The sequence below is a fragment of the Salmo salar genome, chromosome 16 (assembly GCF_965601325.2).
Source record: "Salmo salar chromosome 16, fSalSal1, whole genome shotgun sequence".
NCBI lineage: Eukaryota > Metazoa > Chordata > Actinopteri > Salmoniformes > Salmonidae > Salmo > Salmo salar.
This window is the reverse complement of record NC_138306.1, coordinates 85,335,535-85,360,485: the sequence shown is the minus strand read 5'-3', so window position 1 is coordinate 85,360,485 and position 24,951 is coordinate 85,335,535. Positions and strand designations below refer to the sequence as shown.

Genomic DNA, 24,951 nt, shown 5'->3' with positions numbered 1-24,951 from the left:
TAATAGTGTAATTATAGAACGCTAGGGGATTTACATTAAGAAGCAAAGTGACAACTGCATCGTTGTCATCAACATTGTTGCATGTGTTGCATAGACCATGCAGACTAAACGTGGTCGAGGAAAAACAAATGCGCTCCTTGAGTGAACGGACCTGGAGCCAGGGCTCGGTCTGTGTGGAAAGCTGCATGGGGAGAGATGACTCAAGTAGCGAACTATAAAAATGGACGTTACACTGCGTATCACATTTATCAAACCAAACATTCAAATACCGTTATAGAAGGTAAAGTAAAAACCCAAACCGGTCCATGCATCAATACCGGTATATCGCAAAAAAACGGTACACCGCCCAGCCCTAATTAGACCTACCACCACAATTCATGTAATCTTTCAACCTGCAAACAGAATACATTAAGAGAATTCAACACTGCTATAGAGAGTCATCATAGTTTAAGAGTCAAATCCATCTCCTGATGGGAATATGTTCAGGCCAGCCAGAGTCCTGTTGGTAAGTGTCTAGACTGGAGTGTTGTTAAGGCACAGCAGTCTGAGGGTGTTGACTGAGTTTAACCCAGAGGTCCTAGTAAAGTAGGCCATTGCCAAAGTTGAGTGACCTCAAGAGAAATGTATTCATGTCGGGGTGGAGTAGCCTAGGCAGTACAGTAAACATTCATACAAGTCACTCAGAGATTTGAGTGCGTTTGGCCAGGGTTCATCCCAAATTACACCCTATACAGCGTACTACTTTTGCCCTGAGCCCTATGGGCCATGTCAGAAGAAATGCACTACATAGGGAATAGGGTGCCATCGGGGATGTAGTCAATGTCTCTTGAACAATACACAAATGACATCAAGCAGCACATGGCACTAAGACGCCATGCAAAGCAAGGATAAGAGCCATTACAAATGAACAACTAACCACTTTAATGCAGTCTTAATAACCAATGCACAACAAAAGAAACAAAAAACATAGCAACTTATTATGAAAGGGAGACTTATCACCCCCGACAACAAATATCCAATCGCACAAAAACAACAACAGTGTTATTTGGGAAAATGCATGTCTTTCCAGCAGCATTTTCATTTCTAGTTCAAGGTACAGTACATTGTACAAGGCCTCTATCAATCCCTCCATAGGCTAGTATCTCCATTAGTCTCTATGGTAGAAGCAGTACAGTACTTGCGGATCAGATCAGTCTTCCATAATGACAGCACTGCTGACTGACAAGAGTTTCAGCGTTTTGTTAGATTTTTCCTTGTGATTAAAAAGGCTATAGCAGGGGGGCGGGGTTTAGCGTTAGGGGGCGGGGTTTAGAGTTAGGGGGCGGGGACTCAGAGCAGGCTTAGTAGTCAGAGCTGATTCAATTTCTGATCACAGGTCAGTTTCATCATGCAGCGTTTGTTTTTACCCATAAGCCTCGCACGCTCTCAGGAGACACACATCTCGGGGGGCTGTGGTGTACCGGGCTTGGCTACCGGTGAAGCTGCCGGTACCAGCCCCAGTGGCCCCTTGTCGGCCTTCTCTGGGCCTGCTGGGGGCCCCAACGGGGGCTGGTTGCTTCTGGCGGCGGCTACAGTTTTCTTGAAGAGACGCATGCTGAGTTGGAAGAGCTCACTGTCCACCACAGGAACACTGGGGTACATCTGCTTGGTCAGGCCCTGGAGAGAGAGAAAGAGAGTTAGCTTACTATACAGCTTACATGCCATAGGCATTGTGTGTCAAAATATTGCTCCATATATTATAATATACTATCTACATAATCCCAGTCTATTCCTCCATATATCCTACAGTAGAGGGCCATCTTAGTCAATTGGTATATGGTCTAGAATAGTCTATGGTTCTGGGTACAAGTACATTTTCTTGGAGCACTCACCTTTTCGTTCTTGAGGAGCTGCCGTCTGATGGCCATGTCCCTGCGGGCACAGAGGGCCTTACAGCAGGGGCCCAGGTTCCTCAGCAGACCTGCCCTCTCTACCTTCCTGTTCAGAGCTGCCTTGTTCAGAGCACCCAGGTCGTGCTCAAACAGCTTGTCAGCATCTGGAGGAATGGACGGAGAGCTGGGTTACACTCACTGGATGTTTCCAGTGATGAATGGAAGCAACATACAAAAGATGTTTGTTTCTGTTGCCGCTGCTTAGTGCTTTATCATATGCTAACACCACACTGACTGCTTAGTGCTTTATCATATGCTAACACCACACTGACTGCTTAGTGCTTTATCATATGCTAACACCACACTGACTGCTTAGTGCTTTATCATATGCTAACACCACACTGACTGCTTAGTGCTTTATCATATGCTAACACCACACTGACTGCTTAGTGCTTTATCATATGCTAACACCACACTGACTGCTTAGTGCTTTATCATATGCTAACACCACACTGACTGCTTAGTGCTTTATCATATGCTAACACCACACTGACTGCTTAGTGCTTTATCATATGCTAACACCACACTGACTGCTTAGTGCTTTATCATATGCTAACACCACACTGACTGCTTAGTGCTTTATCATATGCTAACACCACACTGACTGCTTAGTGCTTTATCATATGCTAACACCACACTGACTGCTTAGTGCTTTATCATATGCTAACACCACATATGCTCACACAACTGAGCCACGTTCTAAGTATGCATACTTCCATTAAAAGTCTGTGTCTTGTAAAGTAGACAGAGCTGGTATGGATAATGTTTGTCATATTATACATGGTTCTAAAATCCAGTAGGAGAACGATAAGAGTACAGTATGTCATAGTACTAATATCTCCTCCAATCACCTTTAGGGTCGTCCAGCTCCTTCTTGCAGACCTCCCTGACTCTCTCCAGGAGCTCGGGCCCAGCCAGCCGCTTGGAGACGCCCGCCCTGAGGAGCACTGCCCCTGGGGTGAACCGGAGCAGAGCTGCCCCTGCCGCCCGGGGCTCCTGCTTCTGCTTGGGCATCAGGCTGGACCAGTCCACATCAATCACATCCAGGGGACCTGTAGGAACACAGCACATATGAAGGACTTAGACCACAATAACCAAACAACGATTTAGTTCACAATAATAAAAACCACAACAGTTTGTCTTTTACCAGTGTCCAACTGCAGACTAGACAGGGTTGCCAGGTGTGTGATATTGGGCTAGTTTTGAGCTGGTTTGGAGGAGCCATTGGACCAGAATTTCTCATGACCTGGCAATCCCGCTGGCAAACCATAAGGACTGTGTAGTCCTGTTCTCAGCCAGAATGACTGTGTAGTCCTGTTCTCAGTATTGTACCTGGCGTCTTCTCTTCTTCCTGCCCATCCTCTCTCTTCTGGGCGCTGTCCGCCAAGATCTCATCCAACTCGTCATCACTGATTGGCTCGTACTCCTCCCCGCCAGACACCACCGACACAGCGTCATCCGCCTTCGCGTCATCTTCGTCTGAGGACAAACAAATAAACTCACTCAATAACCTGCTACCATATCAACACAAACATAGACAAACAGATCTGGGACAAGGCTGTTGTTGCCTGCTCCCATGGTCACTGTCACACCAACAGTTCTGGGATCAGGCTAGTAGTTTGTGATTCTAGATGATCCTTACCGTCAATGCTGTCCTGTTTCTCTGCTTCCTGTATCTCTCCTCCCACAGGGTGATGGCTGTTGCCTGGTTTGTCCTGGTCCATGCCGCCGTGTCCCAAAGCTTCGTGGGGGAGCAGGAGAGAGAACTCAACCCTGTCCGGCCCCCTGATATCTGGTCTCATGTGATCTGGCCTTATGTCCGGTCTTATATCCGGTCCCCCTCTCATATCCCCCCTCATATCGGGTCTCATATCCCCTCGAATGTCTCCCCTAATATCAGGTCTCATATCCCCTCGAATGTCTCCCCTCATATCAGGTCTCATGTCCCCTCGAATGTCTCCCCTCATGTCCCCTCGAATGTCTCCCCTCATATCAGGTCTCATGTCCCCCCTCATATCCCCTCGAATGTCTCCCCTCATATCAGGTCTCATGTCCCCTCGAATGTCTCCCCTCATATCGGGTCTCATATCCCCTCGAATGTCTCCCCTCATATCGGGTCTCATATCCCCTCGAATGTCTCCCCTCATATCGGGTCTCATATCCCCTCGAATGTCTCCCCTCATATCGGGTCTCATATCCCCTCGAATGTCTCCCCTAATATCAGGTCTCATGTCTCCCCTCATATCTCCTCTCATATCCCCTCGAATGTCTCCCCTCATATCAGGTCTCATATCTCCTCGAATGTCTCCTCTCATGTCTCCTCTCATATCTCCTCTCATATCCCCTCGAATGTCTCCCCTCATATCAGGTCTCATATCTCCTCGCATGTCCCCTCTTAAATCTGGTCTGTCTCCCCTCATGTCCATCCTGTTCTTGGGGTCCCCATGTGGCGGCAGGTCCATCAGCAGCATCCTCTCCCGCTCCCGGTCGTTGCCATGGTCGCCACCTCGGCCAACGCCCCTGTTGCCGCCGCGCTCCCTTTCCCGCTCTCGTTCGTGCTGCTGCAGGAGACCCTCGGGCAGAAGCCGCTCTCTCTCACCCCGCATGTCACGGAGATCACGCTCTCTCATTTGCTCTCTGTTGCCTCCACGCATGAGGAGGGGTTCACGGCCCCTCCCACCCCACTCCCGTGGCCCCTCGGGCTCCCAGTCTCTCTGCTGCCCCTGCGGCTGGAGAGGAGGTAGTGGCCCCGGAGGCCCCTGTTGCTGTCGGAGGTCCTTGCGCTCACGCTCCCTCTCAAACTGTTCCCGCTCCCTCTCTCTCTCCCTCTCACGCTCTCGGCCGTCGTAGGACCCGGCCCGCGACTGCACCTGACGCTCTGACTCAGGGGAGCTTCGTCTGGAGCTGTGGCTGCGAGAGTCCTGCCGGTCTGGGAAGGAAAACCACCAGAAATTCAATATAAGAGAAATAATATCAATCAAATCAAACTAGTAAGGGAGCTCAGTGTTTTCTCAACAAAACCTGTTAATAGTATGTGTCTGGCGTACCTGAGGAGGTGCTGCGACTGGGCTCTCCTCTCCTCAGCTGGTCGATGCGCGACTTCCGCTCCTCTCCCCTCACCACCGGTGGTTCTGTGACAACTGGTCCCCTCTCTCTCTCACCACGCTCCCTCTCTCTTTCCCTGTCTCGCTCCCTTTCTCGTTCCCGGTCTCGGGAGTTGCCCCCCTGGAGCTGGTGTCCTCTCCTGGGTCGGCCTGGTCCTTGGCCCTGCTGAGGGTCCTCTCTGTGGGCTGACTCGTTGGAGGGAGAGCGGAGACGTCTGGATGAGGCCCTGCTCTGGTTGCTTCCCATACTGCTGCTCCTCTTCTGCTCCGGAGGAGGCTTCCTCAGCAGGGGCTGGGACATGAGGGGCTGGGGAGGCAGGGTCTGGAGTAACATAGGAGGGTCCTGGGACAGCAGAGGGGCGATGGGCGGGGGAACAGGCCTCTCCACCCTCTCCCTCTCCTTGCCCCCCCTCGGACCTCCTCTCCTGGGAAGAGCTCCAGTCGGAGTCCTCTCAGTGGGGACTGTGGGGGGTGCCTTAACGGCCACCAATCCACCACCGCGCTCCAGCACATCCTCGTCAGACCAGTCGCTGAAGTTGGCGTCCATTTTGACGGGCTGTGGCAAGGGCTCTGCAACAGAATGTGGCACGGCCCTCTGGGATAGCAGAGCCTCCTTTGGCGCGGGCGGGGGCGTCCGGGGACCCCTCTTGTTCCTCTTGCCCGGGGGAAGATGGGAGGAGCCTGGTTCCTCCTCAGACGCGTCCGACTCGGCGCCACGGGATCGTTTCCTCTTCTTGTCCAGCGCCTTCTTCTTAGGCGCCTTGCGGGGGGAGAGGAGAGGGGGCGGGGGGCCGTCCGAGAGGGCCATGGAGGAGGGGGGCTCTGGGTTGGTGAACCTCTCTGGAGCTGAAACACCTCCTGCCACACCCTCCTCCTTCCTCCCCTTCTTCAGGCCTTTCTTCTGGGACTTGGTCTTCTTCTTGCCCTCCTCATGACCTGACGGGACTGGAGCGTCTCTGTCCTCAGTGACCAGGGCCACGGGCGGCGGGGGAGGGGTGGGCTCCCGACCGTCCCTCTCTTTACCTCTCCTAGAGTCCGAGCCGGAGGCCGAGACAGGGGTACTGCTATCTGAGGGGTGCTCCCCCCGTCTCTCCCCTCCTCTGCCTGCTCCTCCTCTGTCTCCACGGGCGTCGGCCTCCTCGTTCCGGCGGCTCCTCCCCTCCCTCTTGTCCCCGCCTCCACGGCGCTCCTCGTCCTTCCAGCGGCTGGGCTTGGTGTCCTCCGCTACAGAGGTGCTGGGGGGGGAACGCAGGAGGGGCTCCTGGGGCGGGAGTACCACCTGACTCAACAGCCGGTGTTTCTCAACACCTGAACACACACCAAGACGCAGAGGGATTCTGTTAGCACCATACCAAGGTTTATCAACATCATGGAAATGTCAACCAAGGTCAAAGAAACAAAACACCTTTTTATCTTAAAGGGTGCCTTGGCTCGGTCTCAAAGATCTCTGATCGCCTTCTAATAACAATCAAACACCAGCTGTTACTTCTATGTCAGCACGTTGAGTTCCAGTCTGGCTGTATGAAATGTGCTCAACCATTAAAAGGTATTATCACCATTACTAAGTGTGCCCTGGGCTCACGTGGAGGGATATTGAAGTGATCAGGCCAAGGCACCCTTTGGGGAGGTGTTAATCCATACGGGACTAGTTTCCTCCAGACAGAACCAGTGCTGTTTGTTTTTCCCATTAAAGAGTGTCCCTACTGTCAAGCACTGGAGGAGGAGGACACACTGGTACTGTGACGGGGAGGATGGTGATTGGGCCAGGGCCAGAGGTGGGGCGGACCTTGGGCTGGCCTCCACCAATCAAACGCTCACTTTTCTCCTCAGGGCTGTTGTATTCCTCGCCGTCTCCTGGGGTGGCGTCCCTTGCTCGCTTGGGAGAGGGGCGAGTCGGGCTGGGTGTGGTCTCTACCCTGTGCCTCTTCCGGCTGCAGATGACACACGCATAGAAGAGGGGTTAGAGGTCAGCTGGGTTGTGTTAAGTAGGAAAGAAACAGATGGAAACGAACCACAACTAAGGTAAAACGATGGAGTGATTCTAGTTATGAGTCATGGGTTAGTGGTTACCAGGGTTGGGCCTGGAATTGAAATAGAACTGGCCCCAACCCTGGTGGTTACTACTGAGACTTGCCTGGTCTTGCGGTCTTCATGCGAGTCTCGGACAGAGCGGTCGTCCCTTGGTTCATCCCTAGTCCGTTCCCGTCGCTCATCCCTTCCTTTCTCACGCTCCTCCCATTCCCGCTGCCTCTCCCTCTCTCTTTGCTCTCGCTCCCTCTCTCGCTCTCGTTCCCTCTCCCGCTCTCTCTCCTTCCTCTCCCTATCTCGCTCCTCCCTCTCCCGCTCCCTTTCTTCCCTCTCCCGTTCCCTCTCTCGCTCCTTTTCCCTCTCTTTCTCCTTTTCCCTCTCCCTCTCTCGCTCCCGTTCTCGCTCCCTCTCCCGGACCCTCTCCCGCTCTGCCTCCCTCTCCTTCTCCCTCTCTCTTTCCCTCTCCTTCTCTCTTTCCCGTTCCCTCTCTCGCTCCCTCTCTCGGGCCCTGTCCTCTCGTCTGTCCCCTCCCTTTTCCTCTCCTCTGCGTTCATCCCTCCCTCTGGTCTCCTCCCTGTCTGGCTCTTCTCCTCTGGCTGGGTGGCGACCAGGAGAGGATGCTCTTTGGTCTGTTACAAACAGAGGAAACAGCCAGTTAGTCACAACATCCAACAACAAGGGTTCATTCTCAATCAATCTTTCAAAAAGCATTAGAGAAGAGGGCCTGAGGGACCTTGGATCTTCTTCTCCAGCACGATTGAGGAAGAGACAGGATGCTTTAGGAAGGCTTTCTGTTACATATAACTGTGTTTCTTGTTGTCCTTGCCTCTTGTAGCATCAGCTGTGTACTTTGTCAGTTGCCTTGTCTAGCTGTGTCCTTTTTTTGTCTACGTCTCGTTTCTGTTTTAAATCACTCCCTACAGAACGTTGAGATTGTTTTTCAATGAAAAGCGTATTATAAATTGTATTTTATTTAACTAGTATTATAGATTAAATGTATTTATTATTAGGGTACGAGGAAAGACCTCTCCTCACCTCTCTCCCTGTTCTCTCTGCGGTCACCACGGTCGGTGTGACCACCTCTACGGTCGTAGGATGAGTCTCTCCCTGTCGCCTGCTCCCCTCCTCTCCTCTCTCCGTCATGACGGTCACGCTCCGCTCCTCCTCTGTCCACACCTCCTCTTTCGGCGCCTCCTCCTCTCTCTGCGCCTCCTCTCTCCGCCCCACGGTCGGTGCTCCTCTCCGCACTCTTCTCACGGAAGCCTCCGCCGCTACGCGACTCCCAACCGTCATGACCACCAGTCTCCAGCTGGGAGCCTCGGGCATTCCTGGTGGAGGAGCCTGAGGGAGGAAGGACAGAGTTACAGTATGCTGAAACAGACACAGAGGGGATTGGATTATCTGGCCTGGGATGCCCCGGTGGGAGGAGTTCGGACCAGGAACCGGACGGCCTCCCAGGGACGAGCCCCTCTCTGGGCTGACGGTGAAACGGGCTCAAAACAAAAGTGACGTAGGTTTCGAACGTGGAGTAATGAGTAGGAATCAGATTATTTTCTCACATGCAAAAGTGATTGCTTTTGATATAAACGCTTTATCTGCCTTCCCAATGAAAACTAATTTTATCAAAAAGAGATGTCTGTTTGTGGATGATGCTCCATGCTGCTTTGGTGACAACATGGCTGAGCGGCGCAGATTACTGTTCCATTTGAGAAGGGTGCTCCTCCCTCAGCCATAGACTGGTGCACCGCAGTTCATCTTGATCAAATTCCCTCACTTCCACAAACACCACAGCAACAAACACATTAACAACTGTTACTACAACTGGCCATTAGTAGATTTTACTGGTCATAAGATGTGTGATGTCATGTGTGACCTCACCTTTGTCAGATGCGTCAGCCTCGCGGCCCCTACCCCTGCCAGGTCTCTCAGCTCTACTCTCTGTCCTCGTCTCCCCCCGTACCTCCCCCCTCCCTTCAGTCCTCCCTCCTTCCTCTCGCCCGTGGCCCCTCCCATAGCCCCTCCCCTCCTCCGGGACAGCCTCCTCCTTCCTGTCCGTCTTCTCCCTCTCTCCTCTCTCCCGCTCCCTCTCTTTCTCCTTTTCTCGCTCCCTCTCCCGTTCTCGATCCCGGTCCCTGTACTCCAGAGGGTCTCGTCCGGAGCGTGTTGACGTGGTCTCTGTGGTTCTGGGTTCCCGGGTCGAGTCCTTGGTGTCCCGGTCTCTATCCCTGGTGGGGTCCCTGGAGGTACTGGTGGAGTCTCCTCGTCGGTCGCTGCGCCCGTCACCCCGGCGTTCTCGCCCCTCTTTTGTCTCCCGGTCCTCACGGGCAGCATCACGAGAAGAGCTCGTCTCTGCCACCTCGTAGTCCCGGTCGTCACGGCTACAGTCTTTCTCTCGCTTCCCGCGGCTCTCTGCATGGATGAGACAAAAACACAGGTCTGTGTTATTACAGTGTCCAGTCAAATGACACAATGTAGAGACTGTTTTCATATAAACAAACAGCAACATATAGAAAACCAGTAGTTTATTTAAAGGTGGTGACCACATATAGAAAACCAGTAGTTTATTTAAAGGTGGTGACCACATATAGAAAACCAGTAGTTTATTTAAAAGGTGGTGACCACATATAGAAAACCAGTAGTTTATTTAAAGGTGGTGACCACATACAGAAAACCAGTAGTTTATTTAAAGGTGGTGACCACATATAGAAAACCAGTAGTTTATTTAAAGGTGGTGACCACATATAGAAAACCAGTAGTTTATTTAAAGGTGGTGACCACATATAGAAAACCAGTAGTTTATTTAAAGGTGGTGACCACATATAGAAAACCAGTAGTTTATTTAAAGGTGGTGACCACATATAGAAAACCAGTAGTTTATTTAAAGGTGGTAGACCACATATAGAAAACCAGTAGTTTATTTAAAGGTGGTGACCACATATAGAAAACCAGTAGTTTATTTAAAGGTGGTGACCACATATAGAAAACCAGTAGTTTATTTAAAGGAGGTGACCACATATAGAAAACCAGTAGTTTATTTAAAGGAGGTGACCACATATAGAAAACCAGTAGTTTATTTAAAGGTGGTGACCACATATAGAAAACCAGTAGTTTATTTAAAGGAGGTGACCACATATAGAAAACCAGTAGTTTATTTAAAGGTGGTGACCACATATAGAAAACCAGTAGTTTATTTAAAGGAGGTGACCACATATAGAAAACCAGTAGTTTATTTAAAGGAGGTGACCACATATAGAAAACCAGTAGTTTATTTAAAGGTGGTGACCACATATAGAAAACCAGTAGTTTATTTAAAGGTGGTGACCACATATAGAAAACCAGTAGTTTATTTAAAGGTGGTGACCACATATAGAAAACCAGTAGTTTATTTAAAGGTGGTGACCACATATAGAAAACCAGTAGTTTATTTAAAGGTGGTGACCACATATAGAAAACCAGTAGTTTATTTAAAGGTGGTGACCACATATAGAAAACCAGTAGTTTATTTAAAGGTGGTGACCACATATAGAAAACCAGTAGTTTATTTAAAGGTGGTGACCACATATAGAAAACCAGTAGTTTATTTAAAGGTGGTGACCACATATAGAAAACCAGTAGTTTATTTAAAGGTGGTGACCACATATAGAAAACCAGTAGTTTATTTAAAGGTGGTGACCACATATAGAAAACCAGTAGTTTATTTAAAGGGGTGACCAAACGGTCTGTGTTTTATGTTAATGAGTTGCTGTACCGTCTCGACGCTCGTGTCGGTGCTCCTGGACAGGTGGGCTCCTCCCCCTCTCGCTGCGTCCTCTCTCACGCCCCCGAGAGTGGTTTCGTCCTCCGGGGCTAGTCCTCCTCTGAGGAGAGGAGGTGTCCCGGGAGGCTGCAGGGGAGCGGGAGGAACACCTCTGGCCAGGAGGTGAGGAGGCGGCTGGGGGCTCGCGGTTGTAGGCGGGGGATGCCGAGCGGCGCCGGCGGGGGGAAGGAGAGTGTCTCTGGGCTGAGGAGCCAGAGTGGGAGGAGGGGGAGTGGTGGCGGGGCGGGGTGGGGGTGCGCTTGTGGCGGGGAGGGGGAGACCTGGAAGACCAGGAGAGGACGAGGGGTTATGGTTATTCAGGGAAAGTGACCGTCTTGCTAGTCTGTCTACCATCTACACCAACTCATGAGAATCCTGCTAATAACATGACTGAAAATGATAGTGTTAGGATAGATGGCATCTTTAGACCATCGTCTCAGGTTCAGGTGCTGCTGCATATTTCTCCATTTCTGCAAGCCGATGTTTATACTGTCATCTTACTGCTTCTGGCATGACAATGATGTTGTTATCTTCTTAGTGTCTAACAGGCTACTGACCTGTGAGGTGGGGAGGCAGGCGCAAGGCTCTTCTGGGAGGCTACTTTTGGGGAGGTGGACTTGTTCTTCCTGGCTGACGGGGACATCTCTCGGTCTCTGGAAGGAGAGGACACGCTGCCGGAACGTTCCTCAGACATCACTGACCGCTTGGCCTTGTGGGAGCTGTCTGACCGGTCTCTGCAAGAGCCAAGAGAAACTAAAAGTGAGTCCCTTTCATAGTGTATTCAACAACAGTGGTAACAGATTTTTTTAAATGACAGTTGATTTGACTGTTGTTTTGCTTGTTTCCAGTGGGTCTTGTTATGCCTATTCAACGAGGCTGCTAGATCCCTCTACAGCTTGGAGCGGAGCTGAACAAAACATGGCAGTGAACCTCTTTACCTGCGTTTCTCCTTCTTCTCCTTGTGTTTCTCCGCGTCTCTCCCTCTCTCCTTTCCCTCCTTGGGCGGCTTCTCCTCACACTTCTCCTTGTTCTTGTGCTTCCCCTTGTGTTTCTTCCCCCCGGCTGCCACGACAGGGTTCACCAGCGGAAGCACCGGAGGAGGAGGGCTGGGGGTGCGGGGACCTTTCTTCTTCCCGTGGCCCCCCTTGGAAGATCTGGCCGTGGCGGACGCAGAGGACGACACAGAGGTCTTCTTCTCCTTCTTCCTAGAACCGGAAGCTTTAGGTCCTTTAGTGTGTTTGGGAGATCCACTGGACTTCCTGGAGGAGGGGGAACCTTTAGAGCTGGAACGCTCCGGGGATGTCTGGAATTAGAATGTGGAATAAAGAAGGCAGAATTGGTTAGCATGGACACTGAAAGGAGAGAAGTCTAAACCAGATGAGTGTTGATATGGATGGCTCCTGAATGACAATAAGGTTAGGTAGGTATCTCTTCTTACCTTGGATATGATAGTGGTCCTAGTTTTGGTGGTCGGCTCCTAGTGAGAGATTGTAAGTGTAGAAGGTTATAAAACAGATCAACCTCAGTCTTAAATCATGCAAGGTTCTATGAACTATAGTAGATATAGCTACAGTCGATACATGCATACCAGTACCTCCTTCTTGATAACAATGTCCTCTCTTTTCTCCATATTCTCCTGCTCCAACTTCATGAGCTCCCGCTGGATCTTCTGCCTCTTCATCTCTAGGGACAATTCGTAGTCGTAGTCGCCGTTATCCGAGTCTAAAAGACAAATACAACAGCACAGTACTTAAGGTTACAATATGCAATACAAACAAGTTTTCCCGATAGAGTGAAAAACGGTTCGGCATTCATTAGTTCTACTTTCATATGTTAATAAGGGCATGTGTTTTCTTTCTTTTCGTCGTGCCTATTGAACACGGCCCTACTTCCAAACCTCACCTTCGCGGTTGGCTTCCCACTCGGTGGTCTCTTCTTCGCTGGCAGGGGTTCTCTCTTTAGTGATTTTTATATCTTCCTTCTCCCTGTGGCGGCCTCGGGACGAGTCTCGCTGCTGCAGAACACAGACAGGTTTACATGGAAGACTCCCATACATGTTGGTCTAATATCTAACTAGTAAAATGGTTGTTCACCATGTCCTAAATAACAAAAGAAAACAGGAATGAAAGCGAGGTGCGTGTGGAGAGTAACTCACTCTGGTTGTGGGGGACGTAGGTTCCTCTGGGTCTCTCTTTGTAGCATCTGATTCAACATCCTGCCTCTTATTCTTCATCCTCTCTCGCAGATCGCCAGTTGGTCTTTCCGCTGACCTGTTTACACACAAACATATGGTAATCTCAGGCATTGGTTCAGCATAAGACCACTGTCTTATCAAATACAATAAGAAACAGCCATGAGAGAATATTGGGACCGTCTGACTGTGTTGCCCACTTGCATAAAATATCTATTTTTCAGTTGCCTGCATACACGGGTCACAGGCAATTCGCCAAGGCCATCTAACCTGCTAAAAGATCCACTAAATCCTTTGCCTCGTGGCTGAGTTCCATGTGTGTAGCGACAAGTATTGCCGTAACTGCAATTCCCAGTCTTCAACCAATTTCTACAATTAGTCTGAAAGGAAGAAAGCAAGAAAGTGTCATTTCATGAAGCAGAAATAGGGTTTTGCTCTGATGAATCCAAAACTCAAAGATGTTCTTTCTCTACCTTCTCTGGACATGCATGTGATGTATCTGTCAGTGGGTTAGATGCAGGTGTAGAGGTACACACCTCGACAGCATTACTACCAGTGCTGGGGCCGAGTCTTTCAAACACGCTGGGCCGGCGAGACGGGGTGGTGCTGGTCTGGCTACTGCTGCTGTCAGATATGGTTTTAGAATTCTCCACTGTTACCCTCCGCCTTATCTTGGACATTCTGCAGGGCTGCAATGGTAGAATAATATATTATAAACCTGCATTGGTACATACAGCAATCTGAATATGCACTTTACTGTAAACAACAAAACATTTCAACGTTGGTTTGTCAAACAACAAAAATCAGTAGCCTGGTTGACATTTCCATTTGAAACTATTGTAGCAAATTGATGCAAAGAAACATTGGGGATTTTGTGAATCTTTTTACACACTGATCTGGGGTGTAATTATTCGTCCAAACTAAAAATAGTTTTTAATTGTACAAATTCAGTTAGCTCCCTCCCAGTTTCGTTCCGTTTAAGATGTTTTGCCACAGAATCGGCTTAATGAATACACCAACATCAACGTTAGCGCTACCAATCAAGCCCCGATGATGAGTTACATTAGCATATTGATGCTGACTAGTTACTAACACGTTAGTTAACTAATCATTTATGCATATTTTTGCCAGAGATCGTATCTGAAAATGCAGTTTGGTAGCTAGCTAGTTAACTTGCGAATGAAAAGGGAACTTTGGATATTTATGATAACGTATTAGCATAAGGTAGCTATGCTCTCTGGGCCCGAGGCCTGTATAAGCTATCCCCATATTCAAAGATCCTGGAAAGCTATTGCACATTGCAGTAAAAGAGTTGCCTCACCCAAAATATTAATTCGGTGTCGCATCTATTTTCGTAGGCAATGGGATTCGCTACCTCTTGAAATTACAAGTTGTATTCTTGTATTTCAATGGCAGGGGCTCCCCTATCCGCCTTCATGTTGGCAAAGGGTGCGCGTGTAATGATTGGGTGTGTTTTGGACCGTAGATATCTAACAGTGGAGCCGCAATATAATCTACACGCGCGGGGAACTATGGGATACTGGGTGTCTTCTTTTTTCTTTACACGACTTTGAGCCTGCACGTTTGGACAGAATGGACCTATTATCATATCCATGATTTTCCACAATTTGTGAGAGATTTTTTTGTTGCTGTATTGAAAGTTAAAATAGTGCTAATTTGCTGAGAAATTGGTTTACTAGTCCTCGGAAAGTAGCCAAAGCGCATGCGCGTTTGATTTCCTACGCTCCCTACCCCCTCGAGCCACCAGGGGCTAGTTGTTGGAGCGCAATGGCGGTGCACCGGGGACCTTCTTCGAAATGGCTCTTTTCCCGGGAGCAACTAGAAACAACGCCGTCCCGCCGCAGTGGAGTCGAATCTGATAGGGAACTTTCTTACCGACAGCAAGCCGCCAACCTAATTCAGGATATGGGCCAGAGACTCAACGTGTATCCTTTCTGAAAATGAGGCTTTCAGCCCGCTATGTGGCAGCTAGGCTAACTAGCTACCCAAAATGGTTGTGCCGTTTGTTAGCTTGGTACATAGTAGCCAGCTAGCTTTCTTTGCAAGTAACTGAAACACAGCTAAGTGTGTCCATTTAAAATACAAGTTGAATGTTTTACTTCGACTATCGTTATGTCTTGGTTGGATTACAAAATAGGATACCTAACGCAGTAACGGTAACCTTTCAGGTTGTTGCGCTAACTAGTTCTTCAGCTAACTAGATAGCTAACATGCTAACCTCGTTCTGTTATGTGATCAACTAACGGTAGCTATTATTTTGGCCCGCTAGACGTTCGCCTTAGCAGCTCTGTTATCGTCTACTCCGCCGGCTGGATGTACGAGTAACTATTAGTTAATCATTTTTATGAACATATATAATATGGTTTATGATGTTATCTCACGAGGTAGGTAGTTGTGACATCTTGGTCAGCTGTGTCTCATTATTGGAGTAACGTTAGTGAACCTGAGCTAACTAGCTGAGATGGGAACAAAGCTAGGTGGATTGTCACCCAGCAACCGGTAAATGACATCAGCCAGCTATGATGTTAGAATAGTTTATGCATTGATTGCAGTATTTCTGTTGTTTCCGCATATCACTTGGAATACCTTAACCCTTGTATTCAGCTCTCAACTCATCATCAACACTGCAATCGTTTACATGCATAGATTTTATATGATTCACTCTTTCACTAAGTTTCATAGGAATGTAAGTAATCACCATCTCAATTGTAACAGATTGTGTTGTTTGTTGGTATTTTCATTCTCTAACTCTCTATCTAGCCTCTTCCTATATCTCTTTGTGCTGTCTTGCCAACTCTTATAGTCATTGTGCTTGGTGTGACAATGACTTGCAGCACAAACAGATCTCGGATAAGGCTGACAACTGTCTCAAGGGGGATCTGATGGATTTTCTTGTCGTCTTGGGCAGTATAGATGGTTATTTGGAAATAGCCAGTTAAGTGCTCTCTATAATGTTGAAATTATTTCATAGAAGTTTTTCTATACATTTTTATATTTGTAGCTACTTTTTAAGTAAATACCTGCAGTGAACTTGTACATTTTAGTCATTTGGCAGATGCTCTTATCCAGAGCGACTTACAGTACTAAGCGCATACATTTTCGTACTGGTCCCCAGTGGGAATCGAACCCACAACCCTGGTGTTGCAAGCTCCATGTTCTACCAGCTGAGCCACACTGGACTACCTACACTAGTTTCCCCCAAAACTGGGGAAAGCGGGAGCAGGTGACTCCAACTTTCTATTGACAGAGGTCGTGTTTTATATTGAAAGTCAAGTGTGTTTTGCCTCAGAGTGATCGGGGATGTGCAACTATAGTTTTTCTTCACAGAAAAACACCCATTCGGCAGAAAATAAGCATAATTTTAATCTGATGACGACAGAATTGCAATGCTATTTGGCTGGCAGCCACACAAGTAGGCTAAATGAGTTTACGATTTTAAAAACCTATGTATTTCTTTTGCGAAAACGATGCATGGCCATCATATTTCTGTTTATAATAGAAAGAATGTAGCCAGTTAATCTGGCGTTTTACCCGAGAGAAGTAGACTGGCTACATAGAGAAGTATCGTTGAAAAGTAACTACACATCAGTCAGAGCGCTGTCTGCTGATAATGTGTGAATTCTCATCTATCAAATCACATTTTATTGGTCACGTATTTAGCAGATGTTATTGCGGGTGTAGTGAAATGCTTGTGTTCCTAGCTCCAACAGTGCAGTAGTATCTAACAATTCACAACAATACACAAGTAAAATTATGGAATTAAGAAATATATAAATATTAGGATGAGCAATGTCATAGTGGCATTTGAGGTGTCAAAGCCTTTGGATGAGTTATCTGTACAGCTGCCACTGCAGCTTGATCGGAGGGTCTGTTGTCCGGACCTCTGGCAGTCTCTATGGGGGTACCACAGGGTTAAATTCTCGGGCCGACTCTCTCTCTGAATACATCAATGATGTCGCTCTTGCTGCTGGTGATTTTCTGATCCACCTCTACGCAGACGACACCATTCTGTATACTTCTGGCCCTTCTTTGGACACTGTGTTAACAAACCTCCAAACGAACTTCAATGCCGTACAACTCTCCTTCCAGTGGCCTCCAACTGCTCCTAAATACAAGTAAAACTAAATGCATGCTCTTCAACCGATCGCTGCCTGCACCTGCCCGCCCGTCCAGCATCACTACTCTGGACGGTTCTGACTTAGAATATGTGGACAACTACAAATATCTAGGTGTCTGGTTAGACTGTAAACTCTCCTTCCAGACTCACATTAAGCATCTCTAATCCAAAATTAAATCTAGAATCGGCTTCCTATTCCGCAACAAAGCAGCCTTCACTCATGCTGCCAAACTTACCCTCGTAAAACTGATCATCCTACCGACCCTCGACTTCGGCGTTGTCATTTATAAAATAGCCTCCAAGACTGCATCCAATTTGTTGAGTAGAGTTTATCACAGTGCCATCTGTTTTGTCACCAAAGCCCCATATACTAACCACCACTGCGACCTGTACGCTCTCGTTGGCTGGCCCTCACTTCATACTCGTCGCCAAACCCACTGGCTCCAGGTCATCTACAAGTCTCTGTTAGGTAAAGCCCAGCCTTATCTCAGCTCACTGGTCACCATAGCAGCACCCACCCGTAGCACGCGCTCCAGCAGGTATATCTCACTGGTCACCCCCAAAGCCAATTCCTCCTTTGGCCGCCTTTCCTTCCAGTTCTCTGCTGCCAATGACTGGAACGAACTGCAAAAATCACTGAAGCTGGAGACTCATATCTCCCTCACTAACTTTAAGCACCAGCTGTCAGAGCAGCTCACAGATCACTGCACCTGTACATAGCCCATCTGTAAACAGCCCATCCAACTACCTCATCCCCATTCTGTATTTATTTATTTATCTTGATCCTTTGCACCCCAGTATCTCTACTTGCACGTTCATCTTCTGCACATCTACCATTCCAGTGTTTAATTGCTATATTGTAATTACTTCACCACCATGGCCTATTCTTTGCCTTACCTCCCTTATCTTACCTCATTTGCACTCACTGTATATTATTTGTAATTTTTTTCTACTGTGTTATTGAATGTATGTTTGTTTATTCCATGTGTAACTCTGTGTTGTAGTGTGTCGAACTGCTGTGCTTTATCTTGGCCAGGTCGCAGTAGTTAATGAGAACTTGTTCTCAACTAGCCTACCTGGTTAAATAAAGGGAAACAAATCCTTGCGTTTTTCCTCTCCGTTCTGGTCTGCTTCTCCCCTATCTTCTCAGAGCAGGCAGGCCCGTTGGCCTAGCGACTCCAGACGCCTGCCTCCCCCGAGCATTGCACATGTCCCACACCCGTAAATGTACAAACTCACCAAAAATGGTTTTTTTTGTTTGTATTTTTATTTAACTAGGCACAGTCAGTTAAGAACAAATTGTTATTTTCAATGACGGCCTAGGAACAGTGGGTTAACTGCCTTGTTCAGGGGCAGTAATGACAGATTTGTACCGTGTCAGCTCGGGGATTTGATCTCCAACCTTTTGGTTACTGGCCCAACGCTCTAACCACAACCTTTCGGTTACTAGTCCAACGCTCTAATCACTAGGCTACCTGCCGCCCCGCGGTAGCTCCTTCCTGTATATGTATAACTTTATGAGCTGGACTGCCTGTTTTTGAAGAAAACATTATTTTGTGCTCGATAGAATATTTAGCTAGCAGCCTCACTATTACTTGTGCTCATTATGTTAGCATTCTGGTAATAGACTTCCAATAGGCGTTTCACCCCGTTTTTTGGCTCGCCCTTGTGCACTAAGCCTGTAATAGCGTAAATCCTGGGATGAGTGAAGGACGGTATGACGATATGAAAACCTGGATACCGACCAACCTTAATGTCTTTATTTCTACAGATCATCTCCCAAACAACCTTGTTCCTGGCTGCGAAGGTTGAGGAACAACCTAGGAAGCTTGAACATGTCATCAAAGTGGCCCACGCCTGCGTCAACCCCCAGGATGCCCCACTAGACACCAAGAGCAATGTAAGTGAGGCCTCTGTACCTGGGTGTTGTGATGTGGATCTCTTGTCATGGTGATATTGAGAGAGAGACACATTACAAATATGAAATCTGTTGAACTTTAGGCATACCATCAGCAAGCTCAGGAGCTGGTGATACTAGAAACGATAGTACTGCAGACGCTAGGTAAGGATCTGTCTATAGATGGATGATACATGGAAACTTCATGGGTTGCATCCCAAAGGGCACCCTATGCTTTACAAACAGTAAAATGCTCTTTACTGTACAAGGGCACTACCCCAGTGGGCCCTGGTCTAAAATAGTGCACTACCCCAGTGGGCCCTGGTCTAAAGTAGTGCACTATAAAGGGAATGGGGTGCCATTTGGGACGTAGTTGTGGTACTTTTTGGTTCATTTGCATCTGGATGGCCAGTGGGCCTTTGGAATGTCTAATCATGTTCCATTATATTGTTTTCAGGTTTTGAAATAACAATTGAACATCCTCACACTGATGTTGTGAGATGTTCCCAGCTAGTGCGAGGTACAGCCTTCTTCCTGTGTCTTTCCATCTTATCACCTTCTCTCATCTTTGACACACAGACACGTATACCTTTATTACACCTCTGCTGTATGTAGTAACCAGTTCTAATAATATGCTGTCATTTTATTTCATTCCAGTGCTAGTCTGAGACTCCGAGCTAACCTTTGACCCCTCTCTTCCTTCTATTACAGCAAGCAAGGATTTGGCACAGACTTCCTATTTCATGGCTACCAACAGGTTGTTATCCTGACCCCGCCCCCCACTATGTTGCACTGTGATGGCACACTATAGCTTCCTGTACTTGCAGGTCCCCCTTCCTGTGTCCAACGCCCTCTTTGCGCCAGGCAGGTTTCTGGGAAACCTCTAGGGGCGGTACCGGACAGCCAGCCAGGCTGCAGCAGTGCGGTGTATTGTACAAGGGCTCAGTGTTGGCACATAGGGGTTGAATGCACAATGTGAACGTGTTGGTGGCGCTGTAGACTGTCCTCACTGACCGTTTGGTTGCTACAGAGTGCATATGTCTCCTCCTTCCTAAAACACAATTGGTAGCCTGAATATAGCTTGCCACTAAAGATCAGTGAAAAGATGTAAACTATAGCATCTGTCCCGGTAAGTATTAATAACGGTTTTTTATTTTCTTGATTTATGTTTGACAAATAGAAGCTGATATATATAGGGCTAACTAGCAAATTCTTAGTAATAATTGACACCTAATACTCCAGTAGTAAAATGATCATCCATAATTCTCTCTAATATATGAATGACTTGTATGCTATAGGTATCCTCTTCTTTACCTTAGTAGAATCTAAACATTACAGTTCATTATAGGTTCAGTATTTTCCTAAATAACATTTTAGTAACTGTACTTGCGCTGACTTAGATTAATAATTTTGCTATCCTATCAACAGCAATATACAATGTCTGGACAGAGGGCAAAAAATTATATTTTTACGAAGTCAAAAGGATACTTCCATAATTAATGTATTGCCCAGATTTTTGCAATGCAAGACTATTGAACCATTTTGGCAAAAAGGACGTTTGCAAAGGTATGAGTGAGATGGCATAACTTGACAGGCTGGACTGGAACATCAATTATCCCTAGAAAACAAGCTTAGTACTCTCAAAGAACAAGTTTACCATCTAGGTTGTCCTCAATGTATGTATCAGTTTTATAAGGTAAGATTCTGTATGAAATGGTAAGAGAAACAGCCACGATCATCCATCATAGAAAACCACCGGGGTACGTGCCTCTGCCACTCTCTCAACAGTCTGGAATATGAAGGCAGTATTATAGTATGTACTGTATGCATGCAGATCAGCTGTACTCTGAGCTTTATTAGACCAGAGACATGGCTCTAGTCTAGAGACACCATAGAGAAGTGGTTCAGACCTCTCCTTGGGGACCCCCAGCCCTTCCACAACTAGCACACCTGATTCAACTTGTCAACTAATCATCATGTCCTTGATTAGGTGAATCGGTGCGCTAGTTCAGGGCTGCAACAAAATTGTGAAACATCTGGGAGTTCCCAGGGAAAGGTTTGAAAACCACTTCCATAGTGTCTTCAGCCATGTCCCAGGGCTAGTGCTAATGTCCTGTATTCCAACCCTAGAACTGTAGCTAACGGGTGTCTCCTCTGTGGTCTTCCCTCCGACAGCCTCCACCTCACCACGTTCTGCCTGCAGCACAAGCCCACAGTCATCGCCTGCGTCTGCATCCACCTGGCCTGTAAATGGTCCAACTGGGAGATCCCGGTCTCCACTGATGGGAAACACTGGTGGGAGTATCTGGACCGCACCGTCACGCTCACACTGCTGGATGGTCAGAAACATTTGTGTTCTTAATTTAATTTTAAGGACAGGGGGATATAGGCCAGGAAGGTTGAAATTTGGAACACTTGAAGGTGTTGAACCCAAGACCTTCGGGGGTCTATAGTGGAATTCCACCCTCTGTTAGTATTTCTTGTTTATTCAGACTGCACAGAAACGCAGGGGGATATGTGATGAAGCTGAACGCAGGGATTGAACCTTCAGGGTTCTAATAGTTGTCTTTGTGTCTGACTTAGAGCTGACCCGTCACTTCCTTCAGGGTTCTAATAGTTGTCTTTGTGTCTGACGTAGAGCTGTTCTATAGTTGTCTTTGTGTCTGACTTAGAGCTGACCCGTCACTTCCTTCAGGGTTCTAATAGTTGTCTTTGTGTCTGACGTAGAGCTGACCAATGAATTCCTGCAGATTTTGGAGAAGACGCCCAGCAGGCTGAAAAGGATACGTAACTGGAGGGTAGGTTCTGCTCTCACAACTGGTGTAAGTGTTCCAGCATTTAGCCCTAGTAGCTACTACTTCACTGACATTTGGGGTGGAATTGTTTGGTGTTGCCCTTTTTTAACTGAATTTCACCACATCGCTATTCCAGGCCACGCAAGCTGCCAAGAAGCCCAAGATAGACAGCCAAACGGGCGACACCTCCTTCCAAGGGACCTCCTCATTGGACGGCATCACCGGTGTGGCCGGCAGCAACTCATTCTTCTCGTCGTCTCTGTCAGACTCTGGGGAGATGGCTTCACTAGACGACATGTCTATCCCGTTCCCTCCCTACCAGGCCCTGGCTGGGGACCACGCTGAGCTGCTGGGGCTGGACCAGGGCCTTGCCTTTCTTCCTCAAGCCATCCCTTCAAAGTACCCATCAGGCAAACACGAACACAAAACGGCCAGTGCAGGCAAGCATCCACAGGCCCTGCCCAATAACCCCTCGCCCTTCACCCGCCCCCCACAGAAACTCTCCCTGGATAAGTACAGAGAGAAACAGGCAGCAGACCTGCAGACCATGCAGAACGGTGTCCGAGAGGAGCAGAGCGGTGTGGACATGTACCAGTCCCCCGCCCTCCCTCACCACCAGTCCCATAAAAGACGCTCTGTGCAGGGTGTCCCCCAGCACGGGGACAGCAGGAGGGACAAGGCCAGCTCTAAAAAGACACGATGTCTCCCACCACAGGCCTCGGCGGTTGAGAACGGCGTTGCGGCCAGCAACGAGGAGCTAAAGATGAGAATCAAAGTCTCAGCTGAGAGGGACCAGGGCAGCCATGTTGGTGTCCCACAGGGCAAAGAGAAGTACAAAGACCACTCTGGCCCCAGCAGACACCCCAAGCACGGCCACTCGCACCCTTATGCCCTCAGCGGGAACGGCCGAGGGGCCATCGACCCCGCCCTGGCACTCAGAGTCCTCGGTGGCCATGGTAGCGACCTGGGGGGCTCCAGTTCCTCCTCCAGGAAACGGGCCAACCCTGACGTCAGTAGTCACAACAACCACCACCACTCTGCTAAGAGCAGCAGGAGTTCCAAAGGTGCCGGAGGCTCCTCCCACTACTCTTCAGACGGTGGTGGCGGCCCGAGGACTGTGGAGCGACACCACGGTGGCCCGGAGGGGTCAAATGGAGTGCTGGGGTCTAACGGCCAACACACCGACTACAAAGACACTTTTGACATGCTGGACTCTCTGCTAAGTGCCCAGGGAATGAACCTGTAAACTCAGAGTTAGTCGTTTAGCCTGGGTGCAGGTTGTTTGGCTCTCTTGCCAACTCTGTCCAAACATGTTTGGCTTGACATTTGAGTGGGCAAGACTGGACAAACAGATCTGGATAGTAGGCTAGGCAGGAGTTGTTGGATAGAGATAAAATAATTCTGAAAAAAAAAAAAGGTTTTTATGATTTAAAAATAAGTAAAAAATGATTTTATAACTTTGAAGTTATGTGAAAGTAACTTCATCACCCAGTCAGTCAGTCCTGTCCACACACGGTAATAATTACTGATGCTTTAAGGATCTTCAGAAATGTCCACAACATGATATATACACAGTGCTGTAATGCTACTTGTCTGCTTGCTAAAAACCCCTAGGAGCCACGTTCACTGGTTCTGTGATTGACAAAATTCCAGATTTTAATTCTGTTCTTTTAAGAAGAGAGAGAAAGAGAAGTCTGCCTTTTTATGAGTTATTTGCTATTAATGATGTGCATGTTTCAATCACATAAGGGAAGATAGCAGCCTGGTGGAGGTTCAGAGTGTCCACGGAAATGCGTGTACGTTTTTGTATGTTAAGAAACAACCTTATTCCTTGAAATACTCAGGTCTCAAAACTTTTTTTTATATAAAGAACGAAATAAATCTTCCTCTCTTGGCGTAATACCTGTATCTGTAGAGATGTATAACTTTTTGTCATTTTGTTGGTTGAAGGCTGCAGAAGTACAGCATCTATCTTACCGTAGAGGCTGTTTCAGTGTGCTTGTCTTCTAATGGGAGGACACACATTGTATATGATGGCAATCCAACTCATCACACATGGCTAGTCAGAGGACATACAAAGGCCCTTTCCCAGATCAACACCTCATAGACCCTATGGCTGTATCCAAAATGGCACCCTATTCCTTATGTAGGGCACTACTTTTTGACCAGGGCCCGCAAAGTTCCCAGCTGGGAAAAACACTGGGTCTTGGTCAAAAGTAGTGTACTACATAGGGAATAGTGTGCCGTTTTGAGAGACACCCTTATGCGCTTGTGGGATCTCAAGTGCTTAGGGTCTAGGGGTGGATTGGGGACCGGACCATATGCTGTCTACTGTCCAACTAAGTGGATGCCAAAGGCTGTGCCTCTAAAACGTACGGCAGATTATTCTAGAGCTATAAAAGAAGTTTACGTTATATCTGCTGTGAAGTGCATTTAAAAAGATCTCGGCATATTTACAAAAAGCCTTGTGATTGTAACAAGTCGTCAACAAGTCGCTATTCTTCAATATTGATAAATGTCTAATTAACCAACCGCCATCCTATGAAAATATCTCTAGAGGTGATTGTATATAGGACTGCAGTTCTGAGTTCTAACTAGCTAGTCGGTTGACTTGTTACACCCTCAGACCACACATTCTATTCTGCCATAACAGTGTATTAGGAGGTCCTGAAGCGGACACTATTGAACAAATCCTTAATGTGTGTACTGGGAACCCAAATAAACGTGTAAAACTGTCGTTTTTACACAGGAACACATCATGGTCTTGTGTATTTTATAATGGTTATTTGTGCTACCACATACATCCACTGGGTGGTGCTGTTCAATCATTGATTAGTTGTCACTTGGTCTGGCAAAAAGACCATGGAGCAGTTATGCTTGCGTTTACACCGGCAGACCAATTCTAATATTTTGGTGCTAATTTGGTCTTTTGAAAGATTAAAATATATCGGTGCTCCCGAGTGGCGCAGCGGTCTAAGGCACTGCATCTCACTACAGTCCCTGGTTCGAATCCAGCCTGTTTCACATCCGGCCGTGATTGGGAGGTCCATTGGGCGGAGCACAATTGGCCC

General features: G+C 47.8%; 2 protein-coding genes across 15 annotated transcripts; one reads left to right on the top strand and one right to left on the bottom strand.

Annotated features, from left to right (window-relative positions):
- Positions 1-906: 906 nt before the first annotated feature.
- zc3h13 (zinc finger CCCH-type containing 13) lies at positions 907-14,544 on the bottom strand. Of its 5 annotated transcripts, none has more exons than XM_082963093.1 (20): positions 14,372-14,544; positions 13,524-13,739; positions 13,321-13,430; positions 13,015-13,129; positions 12,762-12,873; positions 12,448-12,581; positions 12,298-12,336; positions 11,798-12,162; positions 11,417-11,593; positions 10,812-11,140; positions 8,942-9,472; positions 8,099-8,404; positions 7,170-7,692; positions 6,740-6,966; positions 4,979-6,343; positions 3,574-4,860; positions 3,264-3,410; positions 2,783-2,983; positions 1,872-2,035; positions 907-1,656 (listed from the first exon to the last, which is right to left on the bottom strand). In XM_082963093.1, exons 2-20 carry the CDS (start codon positions 13,728-13,730, stop codon positions 1,426-1,428), a joined length of 6,570 nt encoding a protein of 2,189 aa, XP_082819219.1. In that variant the 5' UTR covers positions 13,731-13,739; positions 14,372-14,544; the 3' UTR covers positions 907-1,425. The 5 variants fall into 5 exon arrangements, with proteins under 5 accessions (XP_082819219.1, XP_082819222.1, XP_082819220.1 ...); XM_082963096.1 differs by having other exon boundaries at positions 6,854-6,966; XM_082963094.1 differs by having other exon boundaries at positions 12,454-12,581.
- Positions 14,545-14,635: 91 nt separating this feature from the next.
- Positions 14,636-24,636, top strand: LOC106573166 (cyclin-T2). 10 transcript variants are annotated; one of them, XM_082963098.1, is made up of 9 exons: positions 14,636-14,996; positions 15,676-15,757; positions 18,960-19,088; positions 19,190-19,250; positions 19,543-19,605; positions 19,797-19,842; positions 21,261-21,424; positions 21,813-21,883; positions 22,017-24,636. In XM_082963098.1, exons 1-9 carry the CDS (start codon positions 14,839-14,841, stop codon positions 23,124-23,126), a joined length of 1,884 nt encoding a protein of 627 aa, XP_082819224.1. In that variant the 5' UTR covers positions 14,636-14,838; the 3' UTR covers positions 23,127-24,636. The 10 variants fall into 10 exon arrangements, with proteins under 10 accessions (XP_082819224.1, XP_082819223.1, XP_082819230.1 ...); XM_082963097.1 differs by having other exon boundaries at positions 14,638-14,996; positions 21,813-21,907; XM_082963104.1 differs by having other exon boundaries at positions 14,646-14,996; positions 21,836-21,907; positions 22,017-22,296.
- Positions 24,637-24,951: the final 315 nt, after the last annotated feature.